This window comes from Benincasa hispida, chromosome 8 (assembly GCF_027475165.1).
Source record: "Benincasa hispida cultivar pf3 chromosome 8, pf3_genome.v1.1, whole genome shotgun sequence".
In the NCBI taxonomy this organism is placed as follows: Eukaryota; Viridiplantae; Streptophyta; class Magnoliopsida; order Cucurbitales; family Cucurbitaceae; genus Benincasa; species Benincasa hispida.
In genome coordinates this window covers 28,756,038-28,779,731 of record NC_143485.1, presented here as the reverse complement: position 1 = coordinate 28,779,731, position 23,694 = coordinate 28,756,038, and the positions used below count along the sequence as shown (strand labels likewise).

General features: G+C 30.9%; 2 protein-coding genes across 9 annotated transcripts in view; both read left to right on the top strand.

Moving 5' to 3' along the window:
• Positions 1-258: 258 nt before the first annotated feature.
• On the top strand, positions 259-9,179 carry CPN60ALPHA2 (TCP-1/cpn60 chaperonin family protein). Of its 3 annotated transcripts, none has more exons than XM_039038981.2 (9): positions 259-424; positions 498-672; positions 1,220-1,341; positions 1,441-1,648; positions 1,733-1,878; positions 2,020-2,326; positions 3,488-3,738; positions 7,961-8,161; positions 8,481-9,179. In XM_039038981.2, exons 1-9 carry the CDS (start codon positions 359-361, stop codon positions 8,766-8,768), a joined length of 1,764 nt encoding a protein of 587 aa, XP_038894909.1. In that variant the 5' UTR covers positions 259-358; the 3' UTR covers positions 8,769-9,179. The 3 variants fall into 3 exon arrangements, with proteins under 3 accessions (XP_038894909.1, XP_090172376.1, XP_038894910.1); XM_090316250.1 differs by having other exon boundaries at positions 270-424; positions 8,521-9,179; XM_039038982.2 differs by having other exon boundaries at positions 277-418.
• Positions 9,180-21,694: 12,515 nt separating this feature from the next.
• The window catches only part of GRL (transcription activator), a 28,268-nt gene continuing 26,268 nt past the window's right edge, over positions 21,695-23,694 (top strand). For 2 of the 6 annotated variants that reach the window (XR_016531208.1, XM_090316248.1), the window contains exons 1-4: positions 21,699-21,981; positions 22,415-22,852; positions 22,964-23,038; positions 23,351-23,431. Coding sequence is in view for 2 of the 6 variants with exons in the window: in XM_039038426.2 (XP_038894354.1) it covers positions 22,442-22,852; positions 22,964-23,038; positions 23,351-23,431 (567 nt within the window). In the remaining 4 variants the exon portion in view is untranslated. Of the gene's footprint in view, positions 21,982-22,103; positions 22,853-22,963; positions 23,039-23,350; positions 23,432-23,694 lie in introns of those variants that run through there. The other 4 variants (XR_016531209.1, XM_090316247.1, XM_039038426.2 and 1 more) reach the window with 3 other exon arrangements.

The following is a 23,694-nucleotide window of genomic DNA, read 5'->3' as shown; positions in this document are numbered from 1 at the left end:
CATATCCATTTTTGACGCAAGACAAGGTTGAATGAAAAAAATTTGAAAAAATAAAATGTCGCATTAAACGAAGTGATCGTGTAAGAGATTTGTAACTGTCGAATTAGACATATCATTTCTATCGTAATGATGCCAATAAAAATATTAATAGTACGTTGGGACGTAAGTATAAGGATATAAAACATAGGTCAAAAGACATAAGCGTTAGCAAGAACGGAGTTAAAAAAAAGACTCATAAAAACTATCTCAAATCATGAACATACATATAAATAGATAAAACCCCCACTAAACCTCTGTTGAAAACTTGGGATGAACCACCATCATCTCTTCCTCTCTTCTCTACGACGCCAACAACCTCATGGAAGTTTATTCCCGTCTCTCCTCACCGCCGCCCTTTGCCCGAACTCTTCTCTTCCCTGTAACGGTAGCTCTTTTTCTTTCTCTGTTACCGCACATCTTCTCTATTCTGTCACTTTGACTTTCTGGGTGCTCTGCAGAAGCTTGGTGGGAGTCAAAGGCTATCTGGGTACGCGAGAAATTCATGGAAGATGAGAAATTTTGTCGTCAGGGCCGGTCCTAAGAGGATATCTTTTGGTAAAGAATGCAGAGGGGCCTTGCTAGCTGGTATTGATAAGTTAGCTGATGCTGTTTCTGTCACTTTAGGACCTAAAGGTTTGTAGGACTTCCTTTATTCCTTTAATTCTACACCATTTCTTGAGCTTGGATACGCTATTTCTTGCAGAATTCTGTTTTTATCGTGTGTGTGTGTGTGTGTGTATAGGAAGCCGATGTCTAATTCTTACTGTGTTCAATTTATTGGTTAAAATTGTGTGCTGGACTTACAGTGGTGAGGTCATGATGTTATTTCAGTAAGAAAATGAGTTTGCATTATATTTTAATTAATCAATCATTTCTATTTTGAAGAAATTTAGAATGAAATGTTTGAGCCTGTGGAAAGGAAACACAATTTTCTGGAGTTGCAAATTCTGAAGTGTATAGAGGAAAAGATGGGAAAGATTGGCCATTTCAGATTCTCTCATCGCGTTTAATTTCATTTGATTTGTGTGAATAATTTTTAATGTGGTTTTGACCACTTAAATCTGGAACCGTTTGGTAATTAGTTATTTATTATTCAATCTACCCTGTGAATGGTTCAACAATGATGCATAATATCTTATCCGTCTTAGATATTTTAGTTATTTTTCACCAAAATATGCAGGCCGCAATGTTATTCTCTCTGAACAGGGAATGCTTAAAGTGATTAATGACGGGGTTACAATTGCGAAAGCTATTGAGCTTTCTGATGCAATTGAGAATGCAGGAGTGGTTCTGATCCAAGAGGTTATTCATGGTGGTTAATTAAAATCTTACTTGTTTTGAACCTTGCTTGATGGGCTTTAACATCTGATAATATATTATCTTTGAGTTCTTGGCTTTCAGGTTGCTAGTAAAATGAACGACTTGGCTGGCGATGGAACCACCACCGCAATAATTTTGGCACGTGAAATGATCAAATCTGGATTATTGGCAGTTTCCTTTGGGGCTGATCCAGTTTCCTTAAAGAAAGGAATGGATAAGACTGTAAAGGAGTTAATCAAGGTCTTAAAGAAGAAAAGTACTCCTGTACAAGGAAAAGATGATATTAAAGGTTCTTTCTTCTCATCTGGTTGAACACTGGTGAAGTTTCATTTGGGAAGTAAATGGTGCTGAACTAGCCTTGTCCTTTGCGCAGCTGTTGCAATGATATCTTCTGGAAATGATGAATATGTGGGGAACTTAATTGCTGAAGCAATAGAAAAGATTGGTCCTGATGGTGTGATCTCAATTGAGTCATCCAAATCCTCTGAAACTTCTGTAATAATAGAGGAAGGAATGAAGGTAAATGATTTAGCTGCAAAGATGATTAGTTATTTGACAACCACTTAGGAAGTGCCTGTTTGATGTGCATCTGCAATATTCAAAATCTATCTCATTGTCTCTTCATTTTGCCTTATAGCTCCGTTGTATCTCTTTCTACAGATTGATAAAGGTTATATGTCGCCTCAGTTTATTACAAACCAAGATAAGTCTATTGTGGAGTTTGACAATGCAAAAGTCCTAGTAACCGATCAAAGAATTTCTACTGTCAAAGAAATTGTCCCTTTGTTGGAAAAGACCGTACAACTTAGTCTTCCTCTGCTGATAATCGCAGAGGACATCTCAAGACAAGTTCTAGAAACCCTAGTGCTGAACAAGGTACAGGGTTTAATTAATGTGGCCGTTGTAAAATGTCCTGGGCTTGGTGAAAGAAAGAAAGCTCTATTGCAAGATATTGCACTAATGACAGGTGAACTAAATACTTCTACGGACAGTTATATATGCTCACTTAAATGTTTGTTATATCGATGGGACATCTAAGCAATAAAATCTACTCAAAACTTGTCTTGCATTTGTACATTTGCACCAGAGTTTTGGAATAGAGGAGGTTTTCTGGTTCGGTGACATTATACATCAAATTTTATATAATTATATTGAACATTGTGATGGTACTGTGAATGTATCATTTTTTACCTAGATGACAGCTTTTGATTTGCAGTTCAGTTTTTTTTAGTAGCACTTAAAATAGCCGGAATATATTCTTAGGCTTTCAGTTCATCACTTGTACTGCTTTTTGCCGTGGGGTTGTGTAGCATACCTTTGTGTCAGTTTTCATTTCGTTGCTGGAAAAGATCCAAGAGTACTTTTGGAATGTGTCCAACTTTTCACACAGCTTCAAAGCTTTACCTTATTTAATTGAGATGATAAAAACTCTATTTAAATCTCTCAGGTTTATTTTTCAGAGTGTAAATTGAAACCTCAATATAGGTGTTTTGATGCTATCGTTTCTAATCTTCTTTTGCCATCGATAAGCTTGGTAAGCCTTTTGTTCCATCAACTTAAAATTTTGGGTTTTTGGTGGTGATTTACGTGATATGAGAGTAGGAGGTCTTGGGAACAAACCCCTACAATGTTATGTTTTTCTCCAATTAATATTGATTTCTATTTGTTGGACCTTCTATGGATTCCAAGCCCACAAGTGAGAAAGGACATTGAAATATTGATAATAATTAAATATATTGTAACCCATCAACTTAAGCTTGTGGGTTCTGATGATTTAACACTTGCTTTACAAAAAAAATTTGGATTTCAAAGAGTGTTTGCATTGCTTCAAGAGAAAAATTGGGCTTCACCGTTTTTCAGTTTGAAGGTTTACGTACTATTGATGTGAGTTTCAATCTCGGACAAATCCCTCTCTGAATCTTTTTTTTGGATCTGAAAGAACATAAGAAGCCTTCTTATATATTGTGAGAATTCCAGTGACTTAGATGGTGGAAAGCTTTTTATTTTATACGTGGTTTAAAGTCTAAAGGATCTGATTGGCTTAGGTGATCAACTGCTTTGTGACGTTATATTTCAGTATCTGACTATGTTACAATATAGATGGTTGACTTTATTTTAAAATTTGCAGGTGCTGATTTTCTCTCTGGAGATTTGGGACTAGGACTTGAGGGTGCTACTTCGGATCAGCTTGGAATTGCTAGGAAAGTAGTTATAACATCTAATTCAACAACAATAGTTGCAGATCCCTCGACTAAAGCTGAAATTCAAGCAAGAATTTCACAGATTAAGAAGGATCTTGTTGAAACAGATAATTCCTACCTCTCAAAAAAGCTGTCGGAGAGGATTGCTAAGCTTTCTGGTGGAGTTGCTGTCATCAAGGTTTGTGCTTTAAAGGATTACTTGGGGTTGCAGCTTTTGTGAGAATTCTCATAATTTATTTGACTACATGATTTTCCAAAAATGTCATACGCTGGTCCTGATTAACTGAAATTTAATTCTGATTCTTATTAGCTATGGGAACCATGGCGAAGGGTTTAATTCTTCCTTGTGGTATTAACTGAAAACATATTGCTTTTTAGTACAGTAGTTAAATGGAAGTTGAAGTATCTTATGTATCAAAGGGAGAGACCCCACAAAGGCCAAGGTTTACAAAAATCCTTTTCAATTGAATATAGGTGGTTAATGCAGAAAGAATTGCTCCATGATGAGACCACAAAGGCAACAGTTTCTTAAAGATCCTCCTTGTGGCCTTCTCCTTGGAAGGCCCTTACACTCTTTTTCCCAGTTCACTTCCCAGAGGAGAGCCTCGTTGCATTACACAAGAGGATTTTTGCCTTAGCATGGGAAATTTGACAGTCCCAATGAGAGAGGTTCTGTGAAGTGTTTGAGACCCTTGTGAAACATGATCGAGAAGAAAGCCTTGCACATCTTAGAATAGCTTGCCTTCCAATAGGCTCAGAGAGCTGAAAGTTAAATGCTTCTTGTTCCATCGTGAGCATGTAAAGGGGACCGGAAGTCCGGGACATTAAAGGAACATGAAGAATCGGGAAACCAAACTCTACCGTTCTCATTCAAAGCCAACTGGAATTACCCCCAATTTCTCTGATGAATTCTTCCAATTTATGGAATCTGTTTTTTCCTTCTTTTTTTTTCTCTTTTTTTTTTAAAAAAAAAAAATATATAAGAATAACAACTTTCATTTAGAAAAAAATGAAAGAATACACGGGCGTACAAAAAACCAAACCCACAAAAAAGGGAGAGTCCCAGTACAAGAAGGGACTCCAACTATACAGAATCGTGTCCATAGAATAATTACAAAAAACCTTCGAAATCGAAGTCCAATACGAAACATGAAAACGAACAAGAGACCAAATATCTCTAGCTTCCCTCTCAACCCCCCTAAACACCTTAATATTCCTCTCATCCTGTAAATCCCAAACAATAGCACAAACGCTCACAAGCCAAAGGAAATGACCTCTCTCCCTGAACAGTGAATTGAAGAGGAACTCCTCGATCATATCTTCAACATCTATTTGACGAGCACACATCAAATTAAACGTTTGGAAAAAGAGTCCCAAATGAAGCTTGCAAAATCACAATGCCAAAAAATATGGTCCTGGTCTTCCTCTGCCTTCTTGCACCGGATACAACAAAAAGGCCGGACCAACAAACACAACTTCCTAGCAAGCCTATCCAGTGTACTGATACGGCCATAGAGAACCTGCCAAGTGAAGAATCTCACATTTCTAGGAATCTTAATCCTCCACAACAACGAAAAGATAGACTTACCCTCAGGAGAAAGATCAACAAACACTGGAAGAAAGACTTGCACGAGAACCTTTCCAAAGGATTAGGATCCGAACTCTCACATCTCTCCTCCCAAGGCGAAAGGGGTGACTCTCAAGAATAGAAAGGAGGGCAATCACATTCATCGTTTCCCTATCGGAAAGAGCATGACGGAACCTAAATGAAAACGAACAAGATCTCTCGGTCCACACAAAAAAGTCGAACACAAAATGATTTTTAAGAGAAGATAAATGATACAGTCGAGGAAATAACCCCACAAAGAGGTCTTTCCCCACCCAAAGGTCTTCCCAAAAAATACCTCTCTCCCTTCGCCTATCAAACCCAAAGAATAAAAGCAAGGAGCTCTTTTGAAATATCTTTCCAAAGATTCCGGTAAGTTCCTTTAATCTCTTTAGCCAGCCACTCGAAAGAATGGGGACCATGTTTACTAGCAATAAGCCTATGTTATAGAGAATTGGGCTCAGAGGAAAAACGCCATAGCCATTTGGCTAAAGGGGCTTTGTTATGCGTCCTAAGGTTCCCAATTTCTAAACCCCTCAAGAAAACTTGTTTTATGATGACCTTCCAACTGATAAGTTGCGATCCTTTTCCTTTTCCTTCATCAATCCCTTCCTAAAGAAAGTCTCACATCATTCTCTCCAAACGTTGAACACCTCACCCAGAGCTTTAAAGAGAGAGAAGAAATAAACTAGCATGTCACTCAAGACTGATTTAATCAGAGTAAGACGACCCACTTTGGAAAAGAAACTTTTTTTTCCAAGAAGCCAACCTACTATGGACTTTATCCATCACAGGGTCCCAAAAGGAAACACAATTCAAATTAGTCCCAAGAGGAAGGCCCAGATAAGAAGAGGGAAGGCTTTCAACCTCACTGCCAATCCATTGCGCCCATCTGTTAATCTTATCCCCCTCACTATTGATGCCCAAAACGCAACACTTTCCCCTATTTATCTTCAAACCCGACATCTCCTCAAAGAAAGAAAGAATGTGATTGAGCATCAAGAAAAAATTTACATTTCCAGAGCAAAAGAAGAGGGTATCGTCAGTAAACTGAAGATGGGAAAGGGACACCTTGTCCCTACCCACCTCAAAGGGCTCGATTAACTTAGCGTCAACACACTTATGCACCATTCTACTTAGCACATCCACAACCAGGAGAAAAAGGAAAGGAGAAAGAGGATCTCCCTGCCTTAGACCTCTCGATGTTGTCACTTTACCTCTAGGGCTCCCATGAGAAAGGAGTAGCTCACATTCCTCAGGCAACCCCGCATCCACATTTGCCATCTATAACCAAAACATTTCCTTTCTAAAACATTGTCCAAGAAATTCCAATCCACATGGTCATATGCCTTTTCAAAATCAATCTTAAACAACACCCATTCCTTGTTTCTAGCTCTATAGTCCTCTATCGCCTTGTTAGCTATAAGGGCTTGGTCCAAAATTTTCCTCCCTGCCACGAAGGTCCCTTGCACTTCGGAAATAATCAACGGAAGCACCCTCTTAATCCGATTCGCCAACACTTTTGCCAAAATTTTATACACACTTGTGATGAGGCTAATCGGTCTAAAGTCCTACTAGTCACTGACTCCTTCGGGATCAAGCAAACATAGGTTTTCAACATAGAGTTATTTAAGATCCCCCTTTCGTAAAATTCCTGGAAAACTTTGTCAAGAGATCCTCCTTCACAAGAGACCAATTCTCTCGGTTAAAGGCTATAGTAAACCCATCCGGCCCAGGAGATCTTGAACTATCGCTTCCAAAAACAGTCGTTTTAATCTCCTCAACTGTAAAAGGCTCAGACAATCTGTCCTTATCCTCCTCAGAAATGGGGTTCCAATCAATCCCTTGGACAAAGGGTTTAGGTGGTACCTCCGGACCATACATATTGGAGGAAAAATTAATAACTTCCTCTTCAATCTTCTTCTCCTCCTTTATCACCTCCCCATAATCGGTGACCTAGTGGCCAATTCTATTTCTGCTCTTCCGGCCACTCGTCACCCGGTGGAAAAGCAAGGAGTTGCAGTCCCCTTCCTTGGCCCAAGCCGACTTCACTTTTTGCCTTTAACGGCAAGTTTCCTTTCTGACCACTTCTGCAAAAAGGACCGTAAGGGAATCCCTTTCCGCATTCATGGACTCATCCAAGAGACCCTCCAACTCCACATCATCAAAGACCTTAATCTTAACCAGTAACTCCTGTTTCTGTTATCCATGTTCTGTATTTGGCCAAGGTAGTACAGCTCTTTCTATATAGAATGCTGTACAGCCTTGGAAGCATAGTCCATCCAAAACTTCCAAAATTTCTGTTGAATCGCTGATAATAGATAGCGTGGGAATTCAGATTGCTATAGAATGGAAAGACCTCATCTAGATATAGTGAAAGTTCATCTTAACCAAGGCCTCAACTTGGGACCATCAGTGAAGTCTATTGTGTATAAAAAGATTGAGGATAATCTTTTAATACACCCAAGAACTATAACAGTAAAAAGTAATTACCAGAAAGCTCTGAAATTGTTATCTGACTGAAGGACATTTATGAAAAGAAAATTGTAGTCAAGAACTCCTCATCGTTCTGACATCACGATGAGCATCAATGACTAATCATTTAAAGGACTTCTTTGCTGTTTAATCTTTTCAGATTTGGGCTTTGAGTTGTCTAAACTAATGTTATTGTTCTTTTTGTTTCTAATAGGACACAGCTCATCTTATTTTCTTTATGAACAGCAAAACATCCAAGGAATAAAATTATTTTCTTCTACTTCTTTTTTATTGGATGTGGTAATGTGGTCAAAGTTAGGTCGGAGCACATACTGAGGTGGAACTTGAAGACAGAAAACTCAGAATTGAGGATGCAAAGAATGCTGTATTTGCTGCCATGACTGAAGGAATTGTTCCTGGTGGAGGTGCTACCTATGTTCATCTGTCTGAATTGCTTCCTACCATAAAACAATCAATGGAAGATCAAGATGAGCAGATTGGTGCTGATATTGTGGGCAAGGTATTGTGTATGCCCCTTTTCTCTGTCATGGTTTCCGCCTCTCTTCATTCTTTATTGGAAGTCGAACTGCTATTACTTTAATACCTCTTTGATATGGTGAAATGGAATGTTTGATTTGGGAACCAGTTTTTTGGTAGATGATCTATGTGTTATGAAGAAGATGAATGGTGAATTTAAGTTCAGGCACAATATTTCAGTTTTTCTTGGATTAGCAAGGCATACCATATATATCGTATATCGATTGCTTAGAGAAGTTCTCCTTTTATCAGAATTTTGTGTGCCTTTCAAAATTTTCAATAGATTTTGCAATAAATTGCAGGCACTTCTTGCACCTACAAAACTCATTGCAAGTAATGCAGGGGATGATGGAGTAGTTGTTGTGGAGAAAACTCGAGCATGTGATTGGCGACATGGGTATAATGCAATGGCAGACAAATACGAAGATCTTTTTAATGCTGGTGTAGTAGATCCTTGCCTTGTTTCAAGATGTGCGCTTCAGATTGCAGCCTCAATTACCGGGATCGTTTTAACGACTCAAGCCATTATGGTAGAGAAAACAAATAAGCCAAAACCACCCATTCCTCTTGTTCCTGGGATATCTCCATGAATGCAAAAGAAAAGAAAAATAGATAATCCCAAGAGTTGACATGAAACGATAAAAGAGAGATTGGCTGAACTCGCCATGGTTTATCTACTAAGCTTCTGAGCTTGAGTTGAATGAGGTAAAGAATGAAGAAGCTTTCAGGTTTTTATGAAGCATTAAGGACAGCTCCCATTTTCACCTGATAAAGGATGTCTTGCCAATTGCCAATATGATGAAGGAATTTAATTTATAGGAATTAGGTTAACTCCTCTGGAAAAAATCATTATTGCAAGAAAAATACTTGAGGCAGAAAAGTTTCTCTGTTTTCTTATTACCACAGTTTTGCAATATCAGGTTTTTCTGTTGTAAATATGAGCATTTTGTAATGACTATCTTCATATCCATAGAAATGATTCAGGTTGGATTGGCCCAAAACTGACATAGAATGGACTGTCCCAACCTAAAGTAGCAAAACTAATGACCAAGTTGACTAAAACAAAACATGTCTGATTGAAACCAATAAAAACTAAAACTATTTTGGGGTCGGTTTGCTCATTTTTTATTCTTATACTTTTGATTTTGGTCTATTTTAGTAAATGCATTTTAAAATGTTTGTTTTGGTTACGTCACTTTTATTTTTATTTCATTTTTTCTTTTTTTTGTCTATCATAGACTTTAGCTTAATGCTACACATTTTTTTAAGGTATGAATAAAATTTTAAGGTTTCTGATATGCAGTGATTTGTATTAGATTTTTGTAAATAAGGATCAAAATAGTTTTCTTTTTTAAAAAAAGATAGTATCATTGTTTTCAAAGTGTATGAATTAAATCGAACAAAAGTTTGAATTGTATGGACAAAATTAGATATTATAAAAATACGTCTACCAAAAAAAAGATATTAGATCTAATTAATTTTGTTAGTTTTTTTTTTCTTATTTTTATCTTCATATAGTAATCCTTTTTTTTTTTTTTGGTTAAAATATAATTTGGTCCATGTACTTTAAATTTCAATATATTTTTAAGTGTCTAATGTTAGTCATTGCTCATTAAACTTCTATTAGTTTAATTGTTGATCTTTTTAAAAAAAAAATAAAATAAAATGTCTCCAATAGCACGCCTTTATAAATGATGGAAATATATTCACATGAAATCTTTTAATTCTAGAGTAATTGTAATTGGTAGTATTTTTAGGAATAATGACTAAGTGTATAACAACATTCTTAAAAAATTGTAAATATAGCAAAGTTTATCAGCAATAGACGTCAATCACTGATACTCTTACTAGCGATATGATCTATCATTGATAGACTCTTACGAGTGATATGGTTTATTATTGATAGACTATCTAAATTTTAACATATTTGTAATCTTGTTTACATTATGTCATATATGCTAATACTTTTGGTCTGATTGTTACATTTGTAACTGTTCGTCTTATTTTATGAAACTTATTATTATTAAACCAATTTCTAAAAATATCAACTTTGAATAATTAAACTTAAAATTTATTAAAAGTATAAGGACTAAGTTTGTATAATTTAAAATTTGAAACTATATGGATTAACAAAATGAAATAAAACTTCTTTTTTTTTTTTTTTTTTTTTTTTTGAGTTCATAGCTGAAGCAAATGGTAAGATTTACAAATGCAATAGTAGAATAGATCCATTAGAAGATAGAGACTGAAGTCTTAGTACCAACCTGCATTAAGATACAATAGTCAATAGCTGCAGCTGCTTTAAGTAAAGTATAATACAAGTTGCTTTGATCGGCCTATTTTTAGATAAAAAGTAGGGAAGTTTATATGTCAATTTTGGGAAATAAAGACACATTTATGGTAGATCAATCATCAATTGTAAGAGAATCAATCTAGGTTTACAAAATGTGTTTGAAAATAGGGTTTTTATTTTTAAAAAAATAATAAAATATTATATATTTTTAACTCTCCTAAGTTAGCCTAATGATCATAAAAGCTAGGCAAATAACAAAAAAGGTAGAAGGAAATAAGTTAATGTTATGGTAAGAGTTAATATCCTACAAGTTACTTCTGCAACCAATTGTTGTATAACTGATTTCAACACTCGCGAATATAAAAGAAATTAGGGTTATTTTCAAATATAGAAAAATGAACCAAAATATTTATAATTAATAGCAAGATATCACTGTCTAACTGTGATAGACTGCGACCAAGTTTCAAATCATACAATCAAATTCTAAGTTTGTTTTTATAATTATCATCATCTGCTTTACGTACCTAGCTATTTAATGAAAAATGTTAAATTGAACTGTTTTTTTTTTTAAAACGGAAGAAATTGATTGTATGATTTTGAAATTCAGAGATGAAATTAATATATTGCCAAAACCTCAACAGTCAAAAAGTAATTTAGAACTTTTACCCTAATTTGATCTCAATTATTACAAATAGAATTTAAGTTTTTTAAAAGTGTTTTTCTAACCATTCATAAACTTCAATTCTAGATTAGATGTTTTAACTTTTGTTTTATTTCCCAATATTCCATAGCAAGTTACCAACCTACAATTGTTTCAATTAATGCCTAGACATATAGCTCACTCATATGCCAATCTACATTATTTGCTTGGTCTAGAGACCAAGATTGGTGAAAAGGAATAGTCTTATAGCTTTGCTAATAAGAAACACATTTAGTAGATAATAAATTGGTTAAAACTTTCTGTTTTCGTACTATATGAAGCGTAATACAAAGGGTTAATTTTTATGTGAAACGATAATTTGTTAAGATTTGTCATAGTGAATTTATTCAACGGTAATTGACATTGAAGTTCGATTTCTTATCTTCGTAATTATCATACTAAAAAGAAATAATCTATTGAGATTTTGTTTCAAGATTTTAATTCTTGATTAGGATTTACTAACTTTGTTTGAAATTTTTTGAGAGAACAATTCTAGAGGAATATTATAATTTTCCGATTTTAAACGTATTAGAATTAATTTCTGGAAAAATAATTCTTCAAATTAAAAGAAACTTTGGTAAACCAAAAACATAAGGCTAAATTATTTATATTAAACAAAAAAAAAAAAAAAACACACAAAACCTCAAAATTTTCAAAAGTTCCCTTAAACTTTCAAAAATAGTTCAAAATGTCCTCGTTGTTAGTTTTGGATGGAAATTATTAAACTTTTGTTTCAAAAACACTCCTAAGAAGTTTAAAAAATACTCTTAACTTAAAAAAAAAAAAAAAATCAAAAATACACTCACCATTAGTATATGAACAAAAAATGTTAATATCTTGTTGCAAAATAACTTTAAAATTAAAAAATAAAAATAAAAGTGTTCATACCATTAATATGGTGATCAATTTATTTGAAGTTTTCTTAAGTTCGAAAAATTCAAGTTTAAAACAAGTTATACAGATGTCCTCATTTTTTTCATATAGATACTTTTATTTTTCTCTTAATTTTCCAATTCTTAGCTTACAAAAATTTTTCAGTAACCAAAATTTTAAATTAAATCATAAAATTCCACAAAATTCCAAAATCAAAATCTCCCGTTAAGATATACCACAACGATAAATAGTCAAACAAAAAAAAATGTATTTGATTATTAACAGACACTCGACTACTAACGCACAATTTTGTTAAAACATTTAAATTCTAAAATCCTCTGGTGCTTCCTTTATTCTCTTTCTTTTTATTATAGTCCATATATGAATATAAGTGTGCAATTTTATTTATCTAATTATTTTTTAATAAATAAATGTTAACAAAATGGGGAGTAAGAGGTATTGAAAAAGAGATGGGAGAAAAAAAGATGGAAAATAAAGAAGTAAGGCGATATTAAAGATTTTTGTTCATATAATGGTATGGGTATTTTTTAACTTTTTTTAAGCTTAAGGGTATCTTTAAGACTTTTGAAAGTTTATGAGTATTTTTTACACAAAAACACTAACGGATTCAATCCAAGACAAAGGTAAGGTTTTTGTTTTTTAAACTCATTTTAGAAGTTTAAATGTATTTTTGAAACTTTTGAAAGTTTAAGATTATTTTTAACCCATAATACAAAGTTTAGGAGTATTTTGTATGGTTTATCTAAAAAAAATAATATCTATATTTTATCACCATCATTCTAAATTTAGTTGTAAAAATTATAAAATATACGTTTCTTTTCACAATATTACATAATTGTTAAATAATATTAAATAATGTGATAGACGATGATTCAAACTTATAACCTAACAAAAAAACATATTAATATGTATCACGAACAATATCTATTATCTATTAAGGTTACGTTTGTTTAACAGGTTTTTCCATGGGATTTCAGAGAGACATTTAATATCTTTGTTTGTTTTATAGAATTACACTTTTTAAAACTTAGATATTATTATCCATGAAACTTTAAAACCCATATGACATAGGTTTTATAATACCGTGCAAAAGTGTGGGATTTTTATATCTAGAATATGAATAGTAAAAATATAGCTTAATTAATTAATAAATTGATATAAAGTATTCAATACTATTCATTTTAATTAATTACTAAATATAAATATATTATTTAGACTTAATAAATCTCAACTAATATATTTGTCATTAATATTTTACGCTATCTTAATTATTTAATATAAATTATTATTGTTAATTATCAATATTCTAATTTATTTATTTATTATTTTTAGTAATTAATCTAATTATATTTAATTAAAAAGTTTTTATTTATTTTTTATTTTATTAATTAAATAATAAATTAATTAATTTTAAATTTAATTCATCCCTTCTATTTAATTAAGTAATATACTTACTTTTAGTTTATATACAAACTATTGAATTGAATACAAATATTTAATTTTTAGACATTAATTATCCTGCACATCCAAATAATAATAATTATCTCAGACATTTAAAATCTAGACACTCAAATCTCATATATTTACTATTTATATCCATGAAACAATATCTACCATCCAAACGCTCCTTAATCAAATACATTTCATAACAGCTATTGGTTTGTTATTATCCACACTCCATTAATCAAATACTTTCCATAAAGCTATTGGTTTATCATTAATGACATATGCTAACCATTATCAAATCATATATATATATATATTGTCACACTAAATCATTATCATGATCAATGGTGGCTGATGTGTTTGAAATCTTTTTCAGATTATTATCACCATTAAAGTGTGAGAGATAACAATCATGGTAGCTTAATGTCCAAGCTAAGTATGTCTTCCACTTCCAAAGTTCCAACTTACAATTTCATTAAAATTGAAGTAACCAAAAATAAACCAAATTTCTTTTAATATAATAACAAGGAAATGGGAGATCGAACTAAACTCACTGTGACAGCAGAGAGAACGTTGAATACATCAGCAAACTTGTTTTGGTATAAAGAATGTTGAATACAACAACATAATTTTTTTTAGTACAAACATAATTTGATACTCGAGTTTTATTTGAAAGTATATGTCTAAAAGGATAAATTAATTGAGTTATGTTCAAACTGGCAGAGAGAATGTTGTTTGGTGTATATATATATATAGCTAATATAATAAAATGAGCCAAAAAAAAGTGGTATTGTGTGATTTTTTTTTTTTTTGATAAAGTACAAATTTAGTTTATAAACTTTTTAATTTGTGTTTAATAAACACAGGAACTTTAAAAATGTCAAATAGAATCTTAACTTTAAATTTTGTATGTCAACATATTCCTAACTCATTCAAATTCATTAAAAATTATTTGACCTATTAGATACAAAATTAACATTTATTTTTAAATGGGACTCTAAAATTTCAATTTTGTATTTAGTACGAGTGTGTTTGAAATACCTTTAATTTTTAAGTGTTTAATTTTTGAAAAATGTCATTTCCAAAAAAAATTCAAGTGTATGGCAACCAATCAAAACGAGTTTTGAAAAAAATGAGTTTATAAAATAAGTTGGTGTAGGATAAACACTTGAAACCAACTTTTAAAAAATGATTTTTTGGTATTTAATGATTAATCTCTCCTTAATTACTCACTTTTCACTATGTTGTCGTGGCTACCACTACCCTCCATTGGCCACCACCATTGACGACCTACTTCAGCGACCACCAACGTCAACCATTTTCTGATGACCAGTCGGTTATCGCCATCGAAGGGTGGCGAGTGCCGCCAGCAACCTACTGTCAATTCAGTCGCCGTTGTCGCTGTCCAATCTGGGCACCACAACTGACAGCCAATTATTGCGACCAACTCCAACAACCAGTATTCCAAATATTAGTTCTTAATGTTTTATAGTCTTGTATAGTAATTTGACATTAATAAAAATACCTTTAGTACATACAAACCAAACTTATATATATAGAGAGAGTTGCCCAACACACGTATTTTTATTTCTAGGAGTTTATATCAAAAGTGTATTGAATTTTTTAAAAACATTTTTCTAGGTCATCCCAAATAGGCTCCATGTATGTGGATTTTTTAAAATATTGAATAGGTCAATGATTTATTAGACATAAAGTGAAAATTCATAAACTTTATTTGTTATTCAATTGAAAGTTTAAGAATATATTAAATAACTTGATACACAATTACACTTTTGCAAATATTGTATCAATAAATACTAAAATTACATGTTTACATTCATCCAATATTTTTCTTATAAAATATTGGTTATATTTTGAGGTTGGTTAAATGTTAGTCCTTATACTTCCAATAAATGTTAAACTTAGTTCCTATGGCGTATTCCCTATGGATTGTTTCTAAAAATAGTTTATTATTTATTAGCATGTTTACTCTAAATATTGATAACATATCCATATATTATATTTCTTTGTAAGAAAATTATTATTATTATTATTTAGCTAATTTCGATAAAAATTAACTTTGAGGAATTAAATTAAATTTTATTAAAAATATAAAGATTAAAATTGGATATTTAAAAATACAATGACTAAAATTGAACAAATTTCAAAATACCGAAATCGAAATAATATTTTAACCTAAAATATTTCAAACAAATTCTATATTGTTATGGTTAAACTCTGCAACTAGATTTACCTTGTCTTTTTTTTTTTTTTTTTTTTTTTTTGAGCTCAATTCAAATATAATTTAATGAGATCAATTTTAATAAATGGAGATTTAGTTTAATGAGATGAAATTTAATAGTTGAAGATTCAAATGTCCATTGAAATATTTTAAAGAACAAAGTCAACTACAAAATTTATATCTATTTTTTAAAAAATAAAAATAAGAAGAATAAATGAAACTAAACTATGGAGCAGGTCATTCAGGTTCGTGTGTTCCACTAACTCTTGGACACGTAAATCTTTTTTAAAAAAAAAAAAAAAGAAAAAGAAAAAAAAAAGGTAAAATAGAGAAAAAAAACTCAAAGAGAGAGAAAATAAAAATAAATAAATAAAATAAACAAAGAGATATAATATAACTCCAATTTCTATGGAGGAAATGTATGTCAATCATCGTCGAATTAAACTCATTTTTTAAAAAATACTTCGATCAAATTCATATGCAAATTCGTAACAATTTTTATATTTATGCCTATTTTATCCTTAAATTTTAAAACGTATCTATTAAATTTTTGAATTTATTATGTCTAATAGATAGCTAAATTTTAGAAGTGTCTAGTACGTAATTGAAATAACAAGTTTATAGATCATTAAGTTATTTAACATTTTCTAAAATTCACGACTCTATTATACACAAAATTGGAAGAGACTCGTGTTAGGCATAAACTTTAATTTTTTGTCTAATAAATTAGTTGTTTAAATTTTTTAAATATTTTAGAGAGAAACAAAAGGTTAAGACACACTTTTGAAGTTTAGAATCCCATTAGACAAATATCAATTATTAGACACAATAAATTTTTTTTAAGGATTTATTAGATGAAAACTTAAAGATGAGGAAGTGAACTCGTAATTTAACCTAAAATATAATTGATACTAGTATAATTTGAGAATTAAGGTTACATAAACAAATCTATCTTTGAATTCATTATTCACCACATGATCTAAATTAAAACTTTTTTTTTTTTTTTTATAATATATAAGGTGGGGAGATTGTTCCTCAAACCTCGAGATTGATAAAAGAAATTTATACATATGATCTATATACTCATATTGGCCCATACAAACTTTATGAAGTTTGTCAAATTTAAACTTAAATTTAAATAATTAGTGAAATTAATTATTTTTCAAATTAAAATAGACAAATATTCATGGACCAATTAATAGCTCATATAAAATTTAGTTAAAAAGTAAGTCAATAAAATAAGTCAAAAAAATGTGTTGGCACTCTAATTTCGTCTGCATAGGACTTCATCGTGGGTCTAATCTTCAACTCACTTCTCCATGGTTTGGTTTCGAGATACTCTAAGCTGACCTGTGTAGGAGTTTATGAGATCCTCACACGATGTGATACCAAATTTACTTCACTTTGATGCTTATTTACGTTAATACAAGGAGTGTTTTGTTCAACTAAATACAAGAGAAATAAGGTTAGATCTCTTATTTGGAGATTACTTACTCTTTCATTCAAGGTGGTCGAACGAGATTAATTATAAGCCCTTTCTTTGACACATGCTTCTGATTATGTGCAACAACGACAATGTTAGGGACGTTTCTGGCGCTCGAGGTTGCAGGATGCTAGTCTGGGTCTGATTTTGTTATTTTTCGATTAAAATATATTTACCTATTCGATTGGTCAACCCAAACCTCAAGATATGGACATTTTCCTTTTGGGACGCGCGCTCCCTTATCCCACCTCTTGATACCCTATAATTTTAAGCCCGCCAGTGGACTTTGGACCATGCTTCGGACAACCCTCAACATAATATATATTTCTAAACATGCAATTTTTCAAGTTTCGCTTCAAAATTAAGCAGGAATAAGATCTCAAACTTTATAATAAAATGTTCAAATCCAACTAGAATTTATTCCAAACAAATAAAAATACACTACACGCTAAATTAGCCTCGATAGAGTTATAAGCTCGTAATTAATCACAATCTTTCAAATAGAACTACAATAAGGGTATTTGTATGTTTGTTTTACTTAAATGAACTTCAAAGAAGTGTTTAATATATACATGTGTGTGTAAAATTGCAAGTGATTTTTCTTCATCTCATCTAAAATAATTAATTATTATGATTTAATGTTAGGTTAAGGTGGAGAATGCTAGTTGCTAGCAATAAATAAAAGTAAGGTGTCTTCTATGCTACTAGAGTTATAAGGAAGTGTGACCACATTAATAATGACACTGTCTATACAATTTATTATTATTATTATTTTTAATAAAAAAAAAAAGAAAGAGAAAAGGAAATAAATAAATAAAGTTGTTTTTTAACCTTATTAATTAAAAGTGTTTTTAGGGGGACATGACTAGCTGTTGATTTGAGGTTGTGTAATCACTATACACATACACTTGAAAGTTGTGTAATTACCCGAACATAATAAATCTAATTATTTTTCTTAAATAAAAATATTGACATTTTTAACCCACAATTTAATATGAAGAAAGTTTCATAACTCGAGCATAATTAACTGATGAGAATAACTACCATTCTAGTGATTCTCGATTCACACCTCACAATATGGTTAACTAAAAAAGAAAAGTAAAAGAAATAGAAGAGATAGTTTTGGATTATTTATCTTATTTGGAATACGAAATAAGGTAAGTTTTAAATGGTAAAATTGCTGATTTTTTTTCAAATATAGTAAAATGTCATTGTTTGTCAGTGATAGATCGTGATAGACATTTATCGATGGGCGATAAACCGTGATTGATATCTATCAGACATGAATAGATATCTATTACGATTTATCATCAATAGACCAATATTTTACTCTATTTATATATAAATTGGTTCATTTTTCTTTATTTGAAAATAATTCTAAGAAATATTTTAAATAAATGTAATAAAAGTTATCTTTGGATGGCAACAGAAAAAAGGAAGGGAATGGGTCTAAACTTGCTTTATTGATAAGCATATTACAACCGGATTAAATACGTAATTTGACTTCAAATTCTAGAACATTCGACTAGTATAGTAGTGTTATATAAATATATTAAAATAAATTTTATATGAAAACAATATTAGAAACCAATTCATTTCAAGCATCCTCTTTCATTTGGGAATGAGAATGTGAAACAATGACATTTGATTGAAATTCATTCCGACTTGAAACTGTCAAAATCTTAATTACTCATGCTTCATTTGGTAATTTTTATTTATTTATTTATTTATTTTTTAAATTAAGCCTACCGACTCTACTTACACATTCTTCTTTTGTTATCTGTTTTTCGCCAATGGATTAAAAAATCAAATCAAATTTTGAGAACTAAAAAGAATAGCTTTCAAAAAGTTATTTTTATGTTTGAAATTTGACTAAGAATTCAACCATTGTATTTTAAAAAAATGTAAATAATTATAAAAAATGTAGATGAAATAAGTTTAATTTTAAAAAACAAAAATAAAAAATCAAATGATTAGAGTGCCTTAAAGTTTGGTTAAAAACAAGACATTTTATTTATGTTTTAATTTTATAATTTTAATATTTCAATATTTTATCTTAAATTTTTTAGGTCATATTTGGTAACCATTCCGTTTTTTCTTTTGAAAATTATGCATATTTCGTCCACATTTCTTACAATGATATGCATCATTCTTAAGTACAATAATTGAATTTTTAATCAAATTAGAAAAACAAAAACAACTTTTGAAGGCTACTTCTTTTAGTTCTCAAAATTTGGCTTAGTTTTTTAAACAAATTGTGAAAAGTAGATAACAAATGGAGAAATTTGAAATGAAAGTAGGTCAATAAGCTTAATTTTCAAAAACAAAAATAAAAAATAAAATAATTACTAAACGAGACTTAATATTTTTATTAGAAGTGAACAATTCAAATCGACCAACTTAAGAAACTTGCTGAAACAACTTTATTTGGTTGATTTATAGGCATATTTAATCAAGGTTCATCGATTTGTGATCTCTAACAATTATTGAAAGCATGCGAGTTTGTTCAAATGTACAAGATAATCAATGTTTTAAAATAAAATCACGACAAAATTCACCATTTTCCTTTGTAAGTAGGGACAATTTGTGACAATTTTATCTAACTAGGAGGATGTATCAAATCATAATATGAAATTCCAACTTTCAAACATATGCAGATTAAAGATGCGTTTGAAATACAAGTGTTTAATTTAAAAAACTAAGGACCCATTTAGATTGTCTTAAGAAAAAAACGTTTTTCAAAAAACTCATTTTTATTTAAATACTTTTGATCAAAATTGTTTAAAATACACTTAAAAAACCATTTTAAGTGGTTGTCAAATACTCTAATTTTTCATAAAATGACTTGTTTTTTAAATTAAACTTTTGAAAATGTATTTCAAACACACCCTAAGTCACTTTAGAAGAAATTGAAGTGACAACCACCCAAAATAGATTTTCAAGTGTATTTTAAACAGTTTTGATCAAACGTGTTTAAATAAAAATGAATTTTTTAAAAATATTTTTTTTCTCAAGTCAATTCAAAGGGTTCCTAAATTTCAATATTTTTAGTCAAATCTGTAAAATTTTACCAACATATGAATAATCAGCTCCCTGCCACAATATTTCACTTCTCTATATTTGTGTGAAATTGTAATGAATTTATTCTTTTAAGAGTAGTTTTGAACATTTTAAAATAAGTTAAAGGGTAATATTATCATTTTAAAAAATTATAAATATTTTTTAAACGAAAGACAAAGTTTATGAATATTTTTGAAAATTTTAATTATTATTACTATTTTTAATCGTTGTGAAAATAGCAAACCTACCTACATTTTTGTTTCATGAATAAAAACATAAATAATCCACTTCAAATTTATTCAATATTACGCAATTCATACGTAGCCTTTCCCAATAATCACATCACTTTTGTTTTTCCCATAAAATAAAAAAGAGACGGAAAAAAAGGAAAATGAAAATACATTTTCATCCTAATATTTTGGATCTGATTTCGGTTCCTACGTGCGAATGGTTACATTTTTAATCCTTAAAGTTAATTTAATTTCGATTTAGTGCATAAGTTTCAAAGATAACTATTTTATCATTCAGATTTGAATTTTGTTTCAATTTGGTCCATAAATATCAATATTCACATTTTAAACCCCAATTCATTTGATCTTAAGATCTTAAAATATTAATTCTTAAGTTTTGAATTTGATTTCAATTTAGTTTATAAATTTCCAAATTTTACTATTTTATCTATTAAATTTGAGTTTTATTTCAATTTTATCCTTAATTTCAATATTTACATTTTTAGCCTCAATTTTTTACCAAATACACACTTTGAGTCTTTGATATTAATGTCCATATGTTAATTTAAAAGAATTATAATTAATTAAGTTTCATCATTATTAAAACTAAATTCAAAGTTTTATTTCATAATTAATTTAAATAAATTCATAAACATTAATGCAACTAAAAATAAAGGTAAGATGTGTAACATTTGATATTTAGGATTTAGTTGAAATAAAACTTAATTTTTTTAGAGTAAAATTGTAATATTTTAAAATTTAAGAACTAAAATTTAAGAATTAATAATGTAATATTTTGAAATTTAAAGACTAAATAAAAAGGGAAGTTTTTAAAAATAGAAAAATACGAAAACCGTTTACACAAAATAGCAGAATTTTAATCTTATTTGATAGAATCTGATAGAAGTCTATCGTATCTATTAATGATAGAAATTGATAGAAGTCTATCATTGATGGACGTTGATAGAAGTTTATCCATGTTTTTTTTTTTGCTAATTTTGTAAATAGTTTGAGATTTTTTTTCTACGGGTGAAAAATTTCCAAATAAAAATTAGAAAAAAAATCAGAAAGGTATTTTTCAAAAAAAAAAAAAAAAAAAAGAGAAAAACCCAAAATTCAGTGTAGACTGTAGGGAGAGGAGTATAAAGAAAGATTACTAAGAATGAAGGGATGAAAAACTAAAAATGGAAGAGTTCATAGAGGACTGAGAAGATTCACATTTTTAGCTCAATAAAATTTCCCTGAAAAACGGCAGCGAGATTGATTCGAAAAGGAAAGGGGAAAAGGAAACAAATTCTTCAACTTGTTCTCATTTCTCGTCACCACCTTCATTTCACTTCAATTTTCTTCATCCTTCAACTACTCAACCAACTACCCTTTCAACCCTTTTCGCCATTTCAATCAGCTCTCGGATCTGAGCTCAGCTTCATGCTCTCACTTGAGCTTCTTTACAAGGTATGTGTTTCTTCTCTGTTTTGCTCTTCTCTTGTAATGCGCCTTAACACGGGAGATGAATGTGATTGTTGATTGTTTTCCCCCCCACCCAATTTAATTCGATGTGAGTACTGTTGTGAGGTAGCTGATTGTACCCTTTAAACTGTTCTCATGGAATTCAACATTTAGCTTCTCAATTATTGGAGCTTCTGTGCGAAACAAAAACATTGGTTTTACTTTTACAGAACTTAGGTTGAATTTGCTACATGTGGGGGGTGTTAGTTTTTGATGTATTGTCACCACGGTTGACTCTTGGAGCTGGAACGAAGAACAGAAAGCCATTAGTCACTTTTTTTCCTTTTATGATTTCTCTCTAGTATTCACAGAATGAGTATAGGATTTTGTTGTTATACTTAAATATTTGGTTTTCAACTGCCCCACTTTGAAATTGCAGATTTTCTAGGATTGAAGTTATTAATCAATGGCGAAATCGAGACAACGCTATTCAGTTCAGGATCCATCTCTATCACCCACCAATACGAGAACAAGGGAGGATGACCAATTGAGATGGACCGAGTACTTGGGACCGGATATGACTTCTCCAGTTGCAGCTCGGAGCACTAGGAATACTGCCCATGATGGCCAGAATCCCATTTCAGTTGGGTCTCTTAAGGGTTTGAATGTACAGTGGGTGTACCAGCTTATTGAAGTTGCAGATGGTCTTATGGCTAAAATATATAGGCTGAACCAAATCTTAGACTATCCTGATCCAATTGCTCATGTATTTTCTGAAGCATTTTGGAAAGCAGGAGTTTTCCCTAACCATCCACGGATTTGCATATTGCTCTCTAAAAAATTCCCTGAACATTTTAGCAAATTACAACTTGAACGTGTAAGATTTTATTTGTATTTGTCCTTTCCCTTGGGCACATTTGTTTTTTATCGGTCATTTATTTGTACAGTACTAATTAACTTGAGATGCTGTTGGAAAATATTGGCCCAGGTTGATAAAATTGCTCTAGATGCTATCAATGATAGTGCGGAACTTTATATTCAGAGTCTGGAACCTTGGGTTCAGGTAGGATTTGGTAGATCTTTAACCAGCTTTCATCTGAAATTAGCATGTTCATATGATTATACTGGCAGCTGCGTTTGTTTAGGTCAGAATCTAGATTTTTGTATCTGATATTAGCACGTTCAATAGTTACATGTAGATTTTCTTACGAACTCTTTAGACTCTAAATACTCATGACTTCACAATAAGTAGCCACAATCTAAGATAGAGTTTGCAAGTTGGTTGCTATGCGATTTCAAATGTTCACTTTTCTTTTCCTCAATTATATTTCAAGCATATACTATAATTTGTAACAGTTTCCTTTTTCTTTAACAGCTGCTGCTTGATTTGATGGCATTTCGAGAGCAGGCTCTGCGACTTATACTGGACATTAGTAGTACGGTCATAACTTTATTGGTGAGTCTTAAAGACAGTCACGTTAATATTTAGAAGATGTTAGCCAGCCAGAATGATATCTATATGTATAAAGTTAAGTTTGTAACTTGTATAAGTTTTCATAAAAAGGGATGACCTTGAAACCAACATATGCATGTAGTGGAGGGCTCTTTTATAGTTTCACCCTTGTTGAACATGCCAAGAAGGAGGGGAAATGAAGAAAAAGAAAAACTCTGGGACCTAGTCCTAACCTTGGTAATTGAATCAGGCTTTTTCCAGATCAT

Bases quoted from the DNA above. Each gene is read 5' to 3' on its own strand.
- CPN60ALPHA2 (XM_039038981.2), top strand. From the start codon at position 359: ATGGAAGTTTATTCCCGTCTCTCCTCACCGCCGCCCTTTGCCCGAACT. The intron at 1,879-2,019 runs GTAAATGATTTA...CTCTTTCTACAG, and splicing joins TAATAGAGGAAGGAATGAAG to ATTGATAAAGGTTATATGTC. The intron at 8,162-8,480 runs GTATTGTGTATG...AATAAATTGCAG, and splicing joins GTGCTGATATTGTGGGCAAG to GCACTTCTTGCACCTACAAA.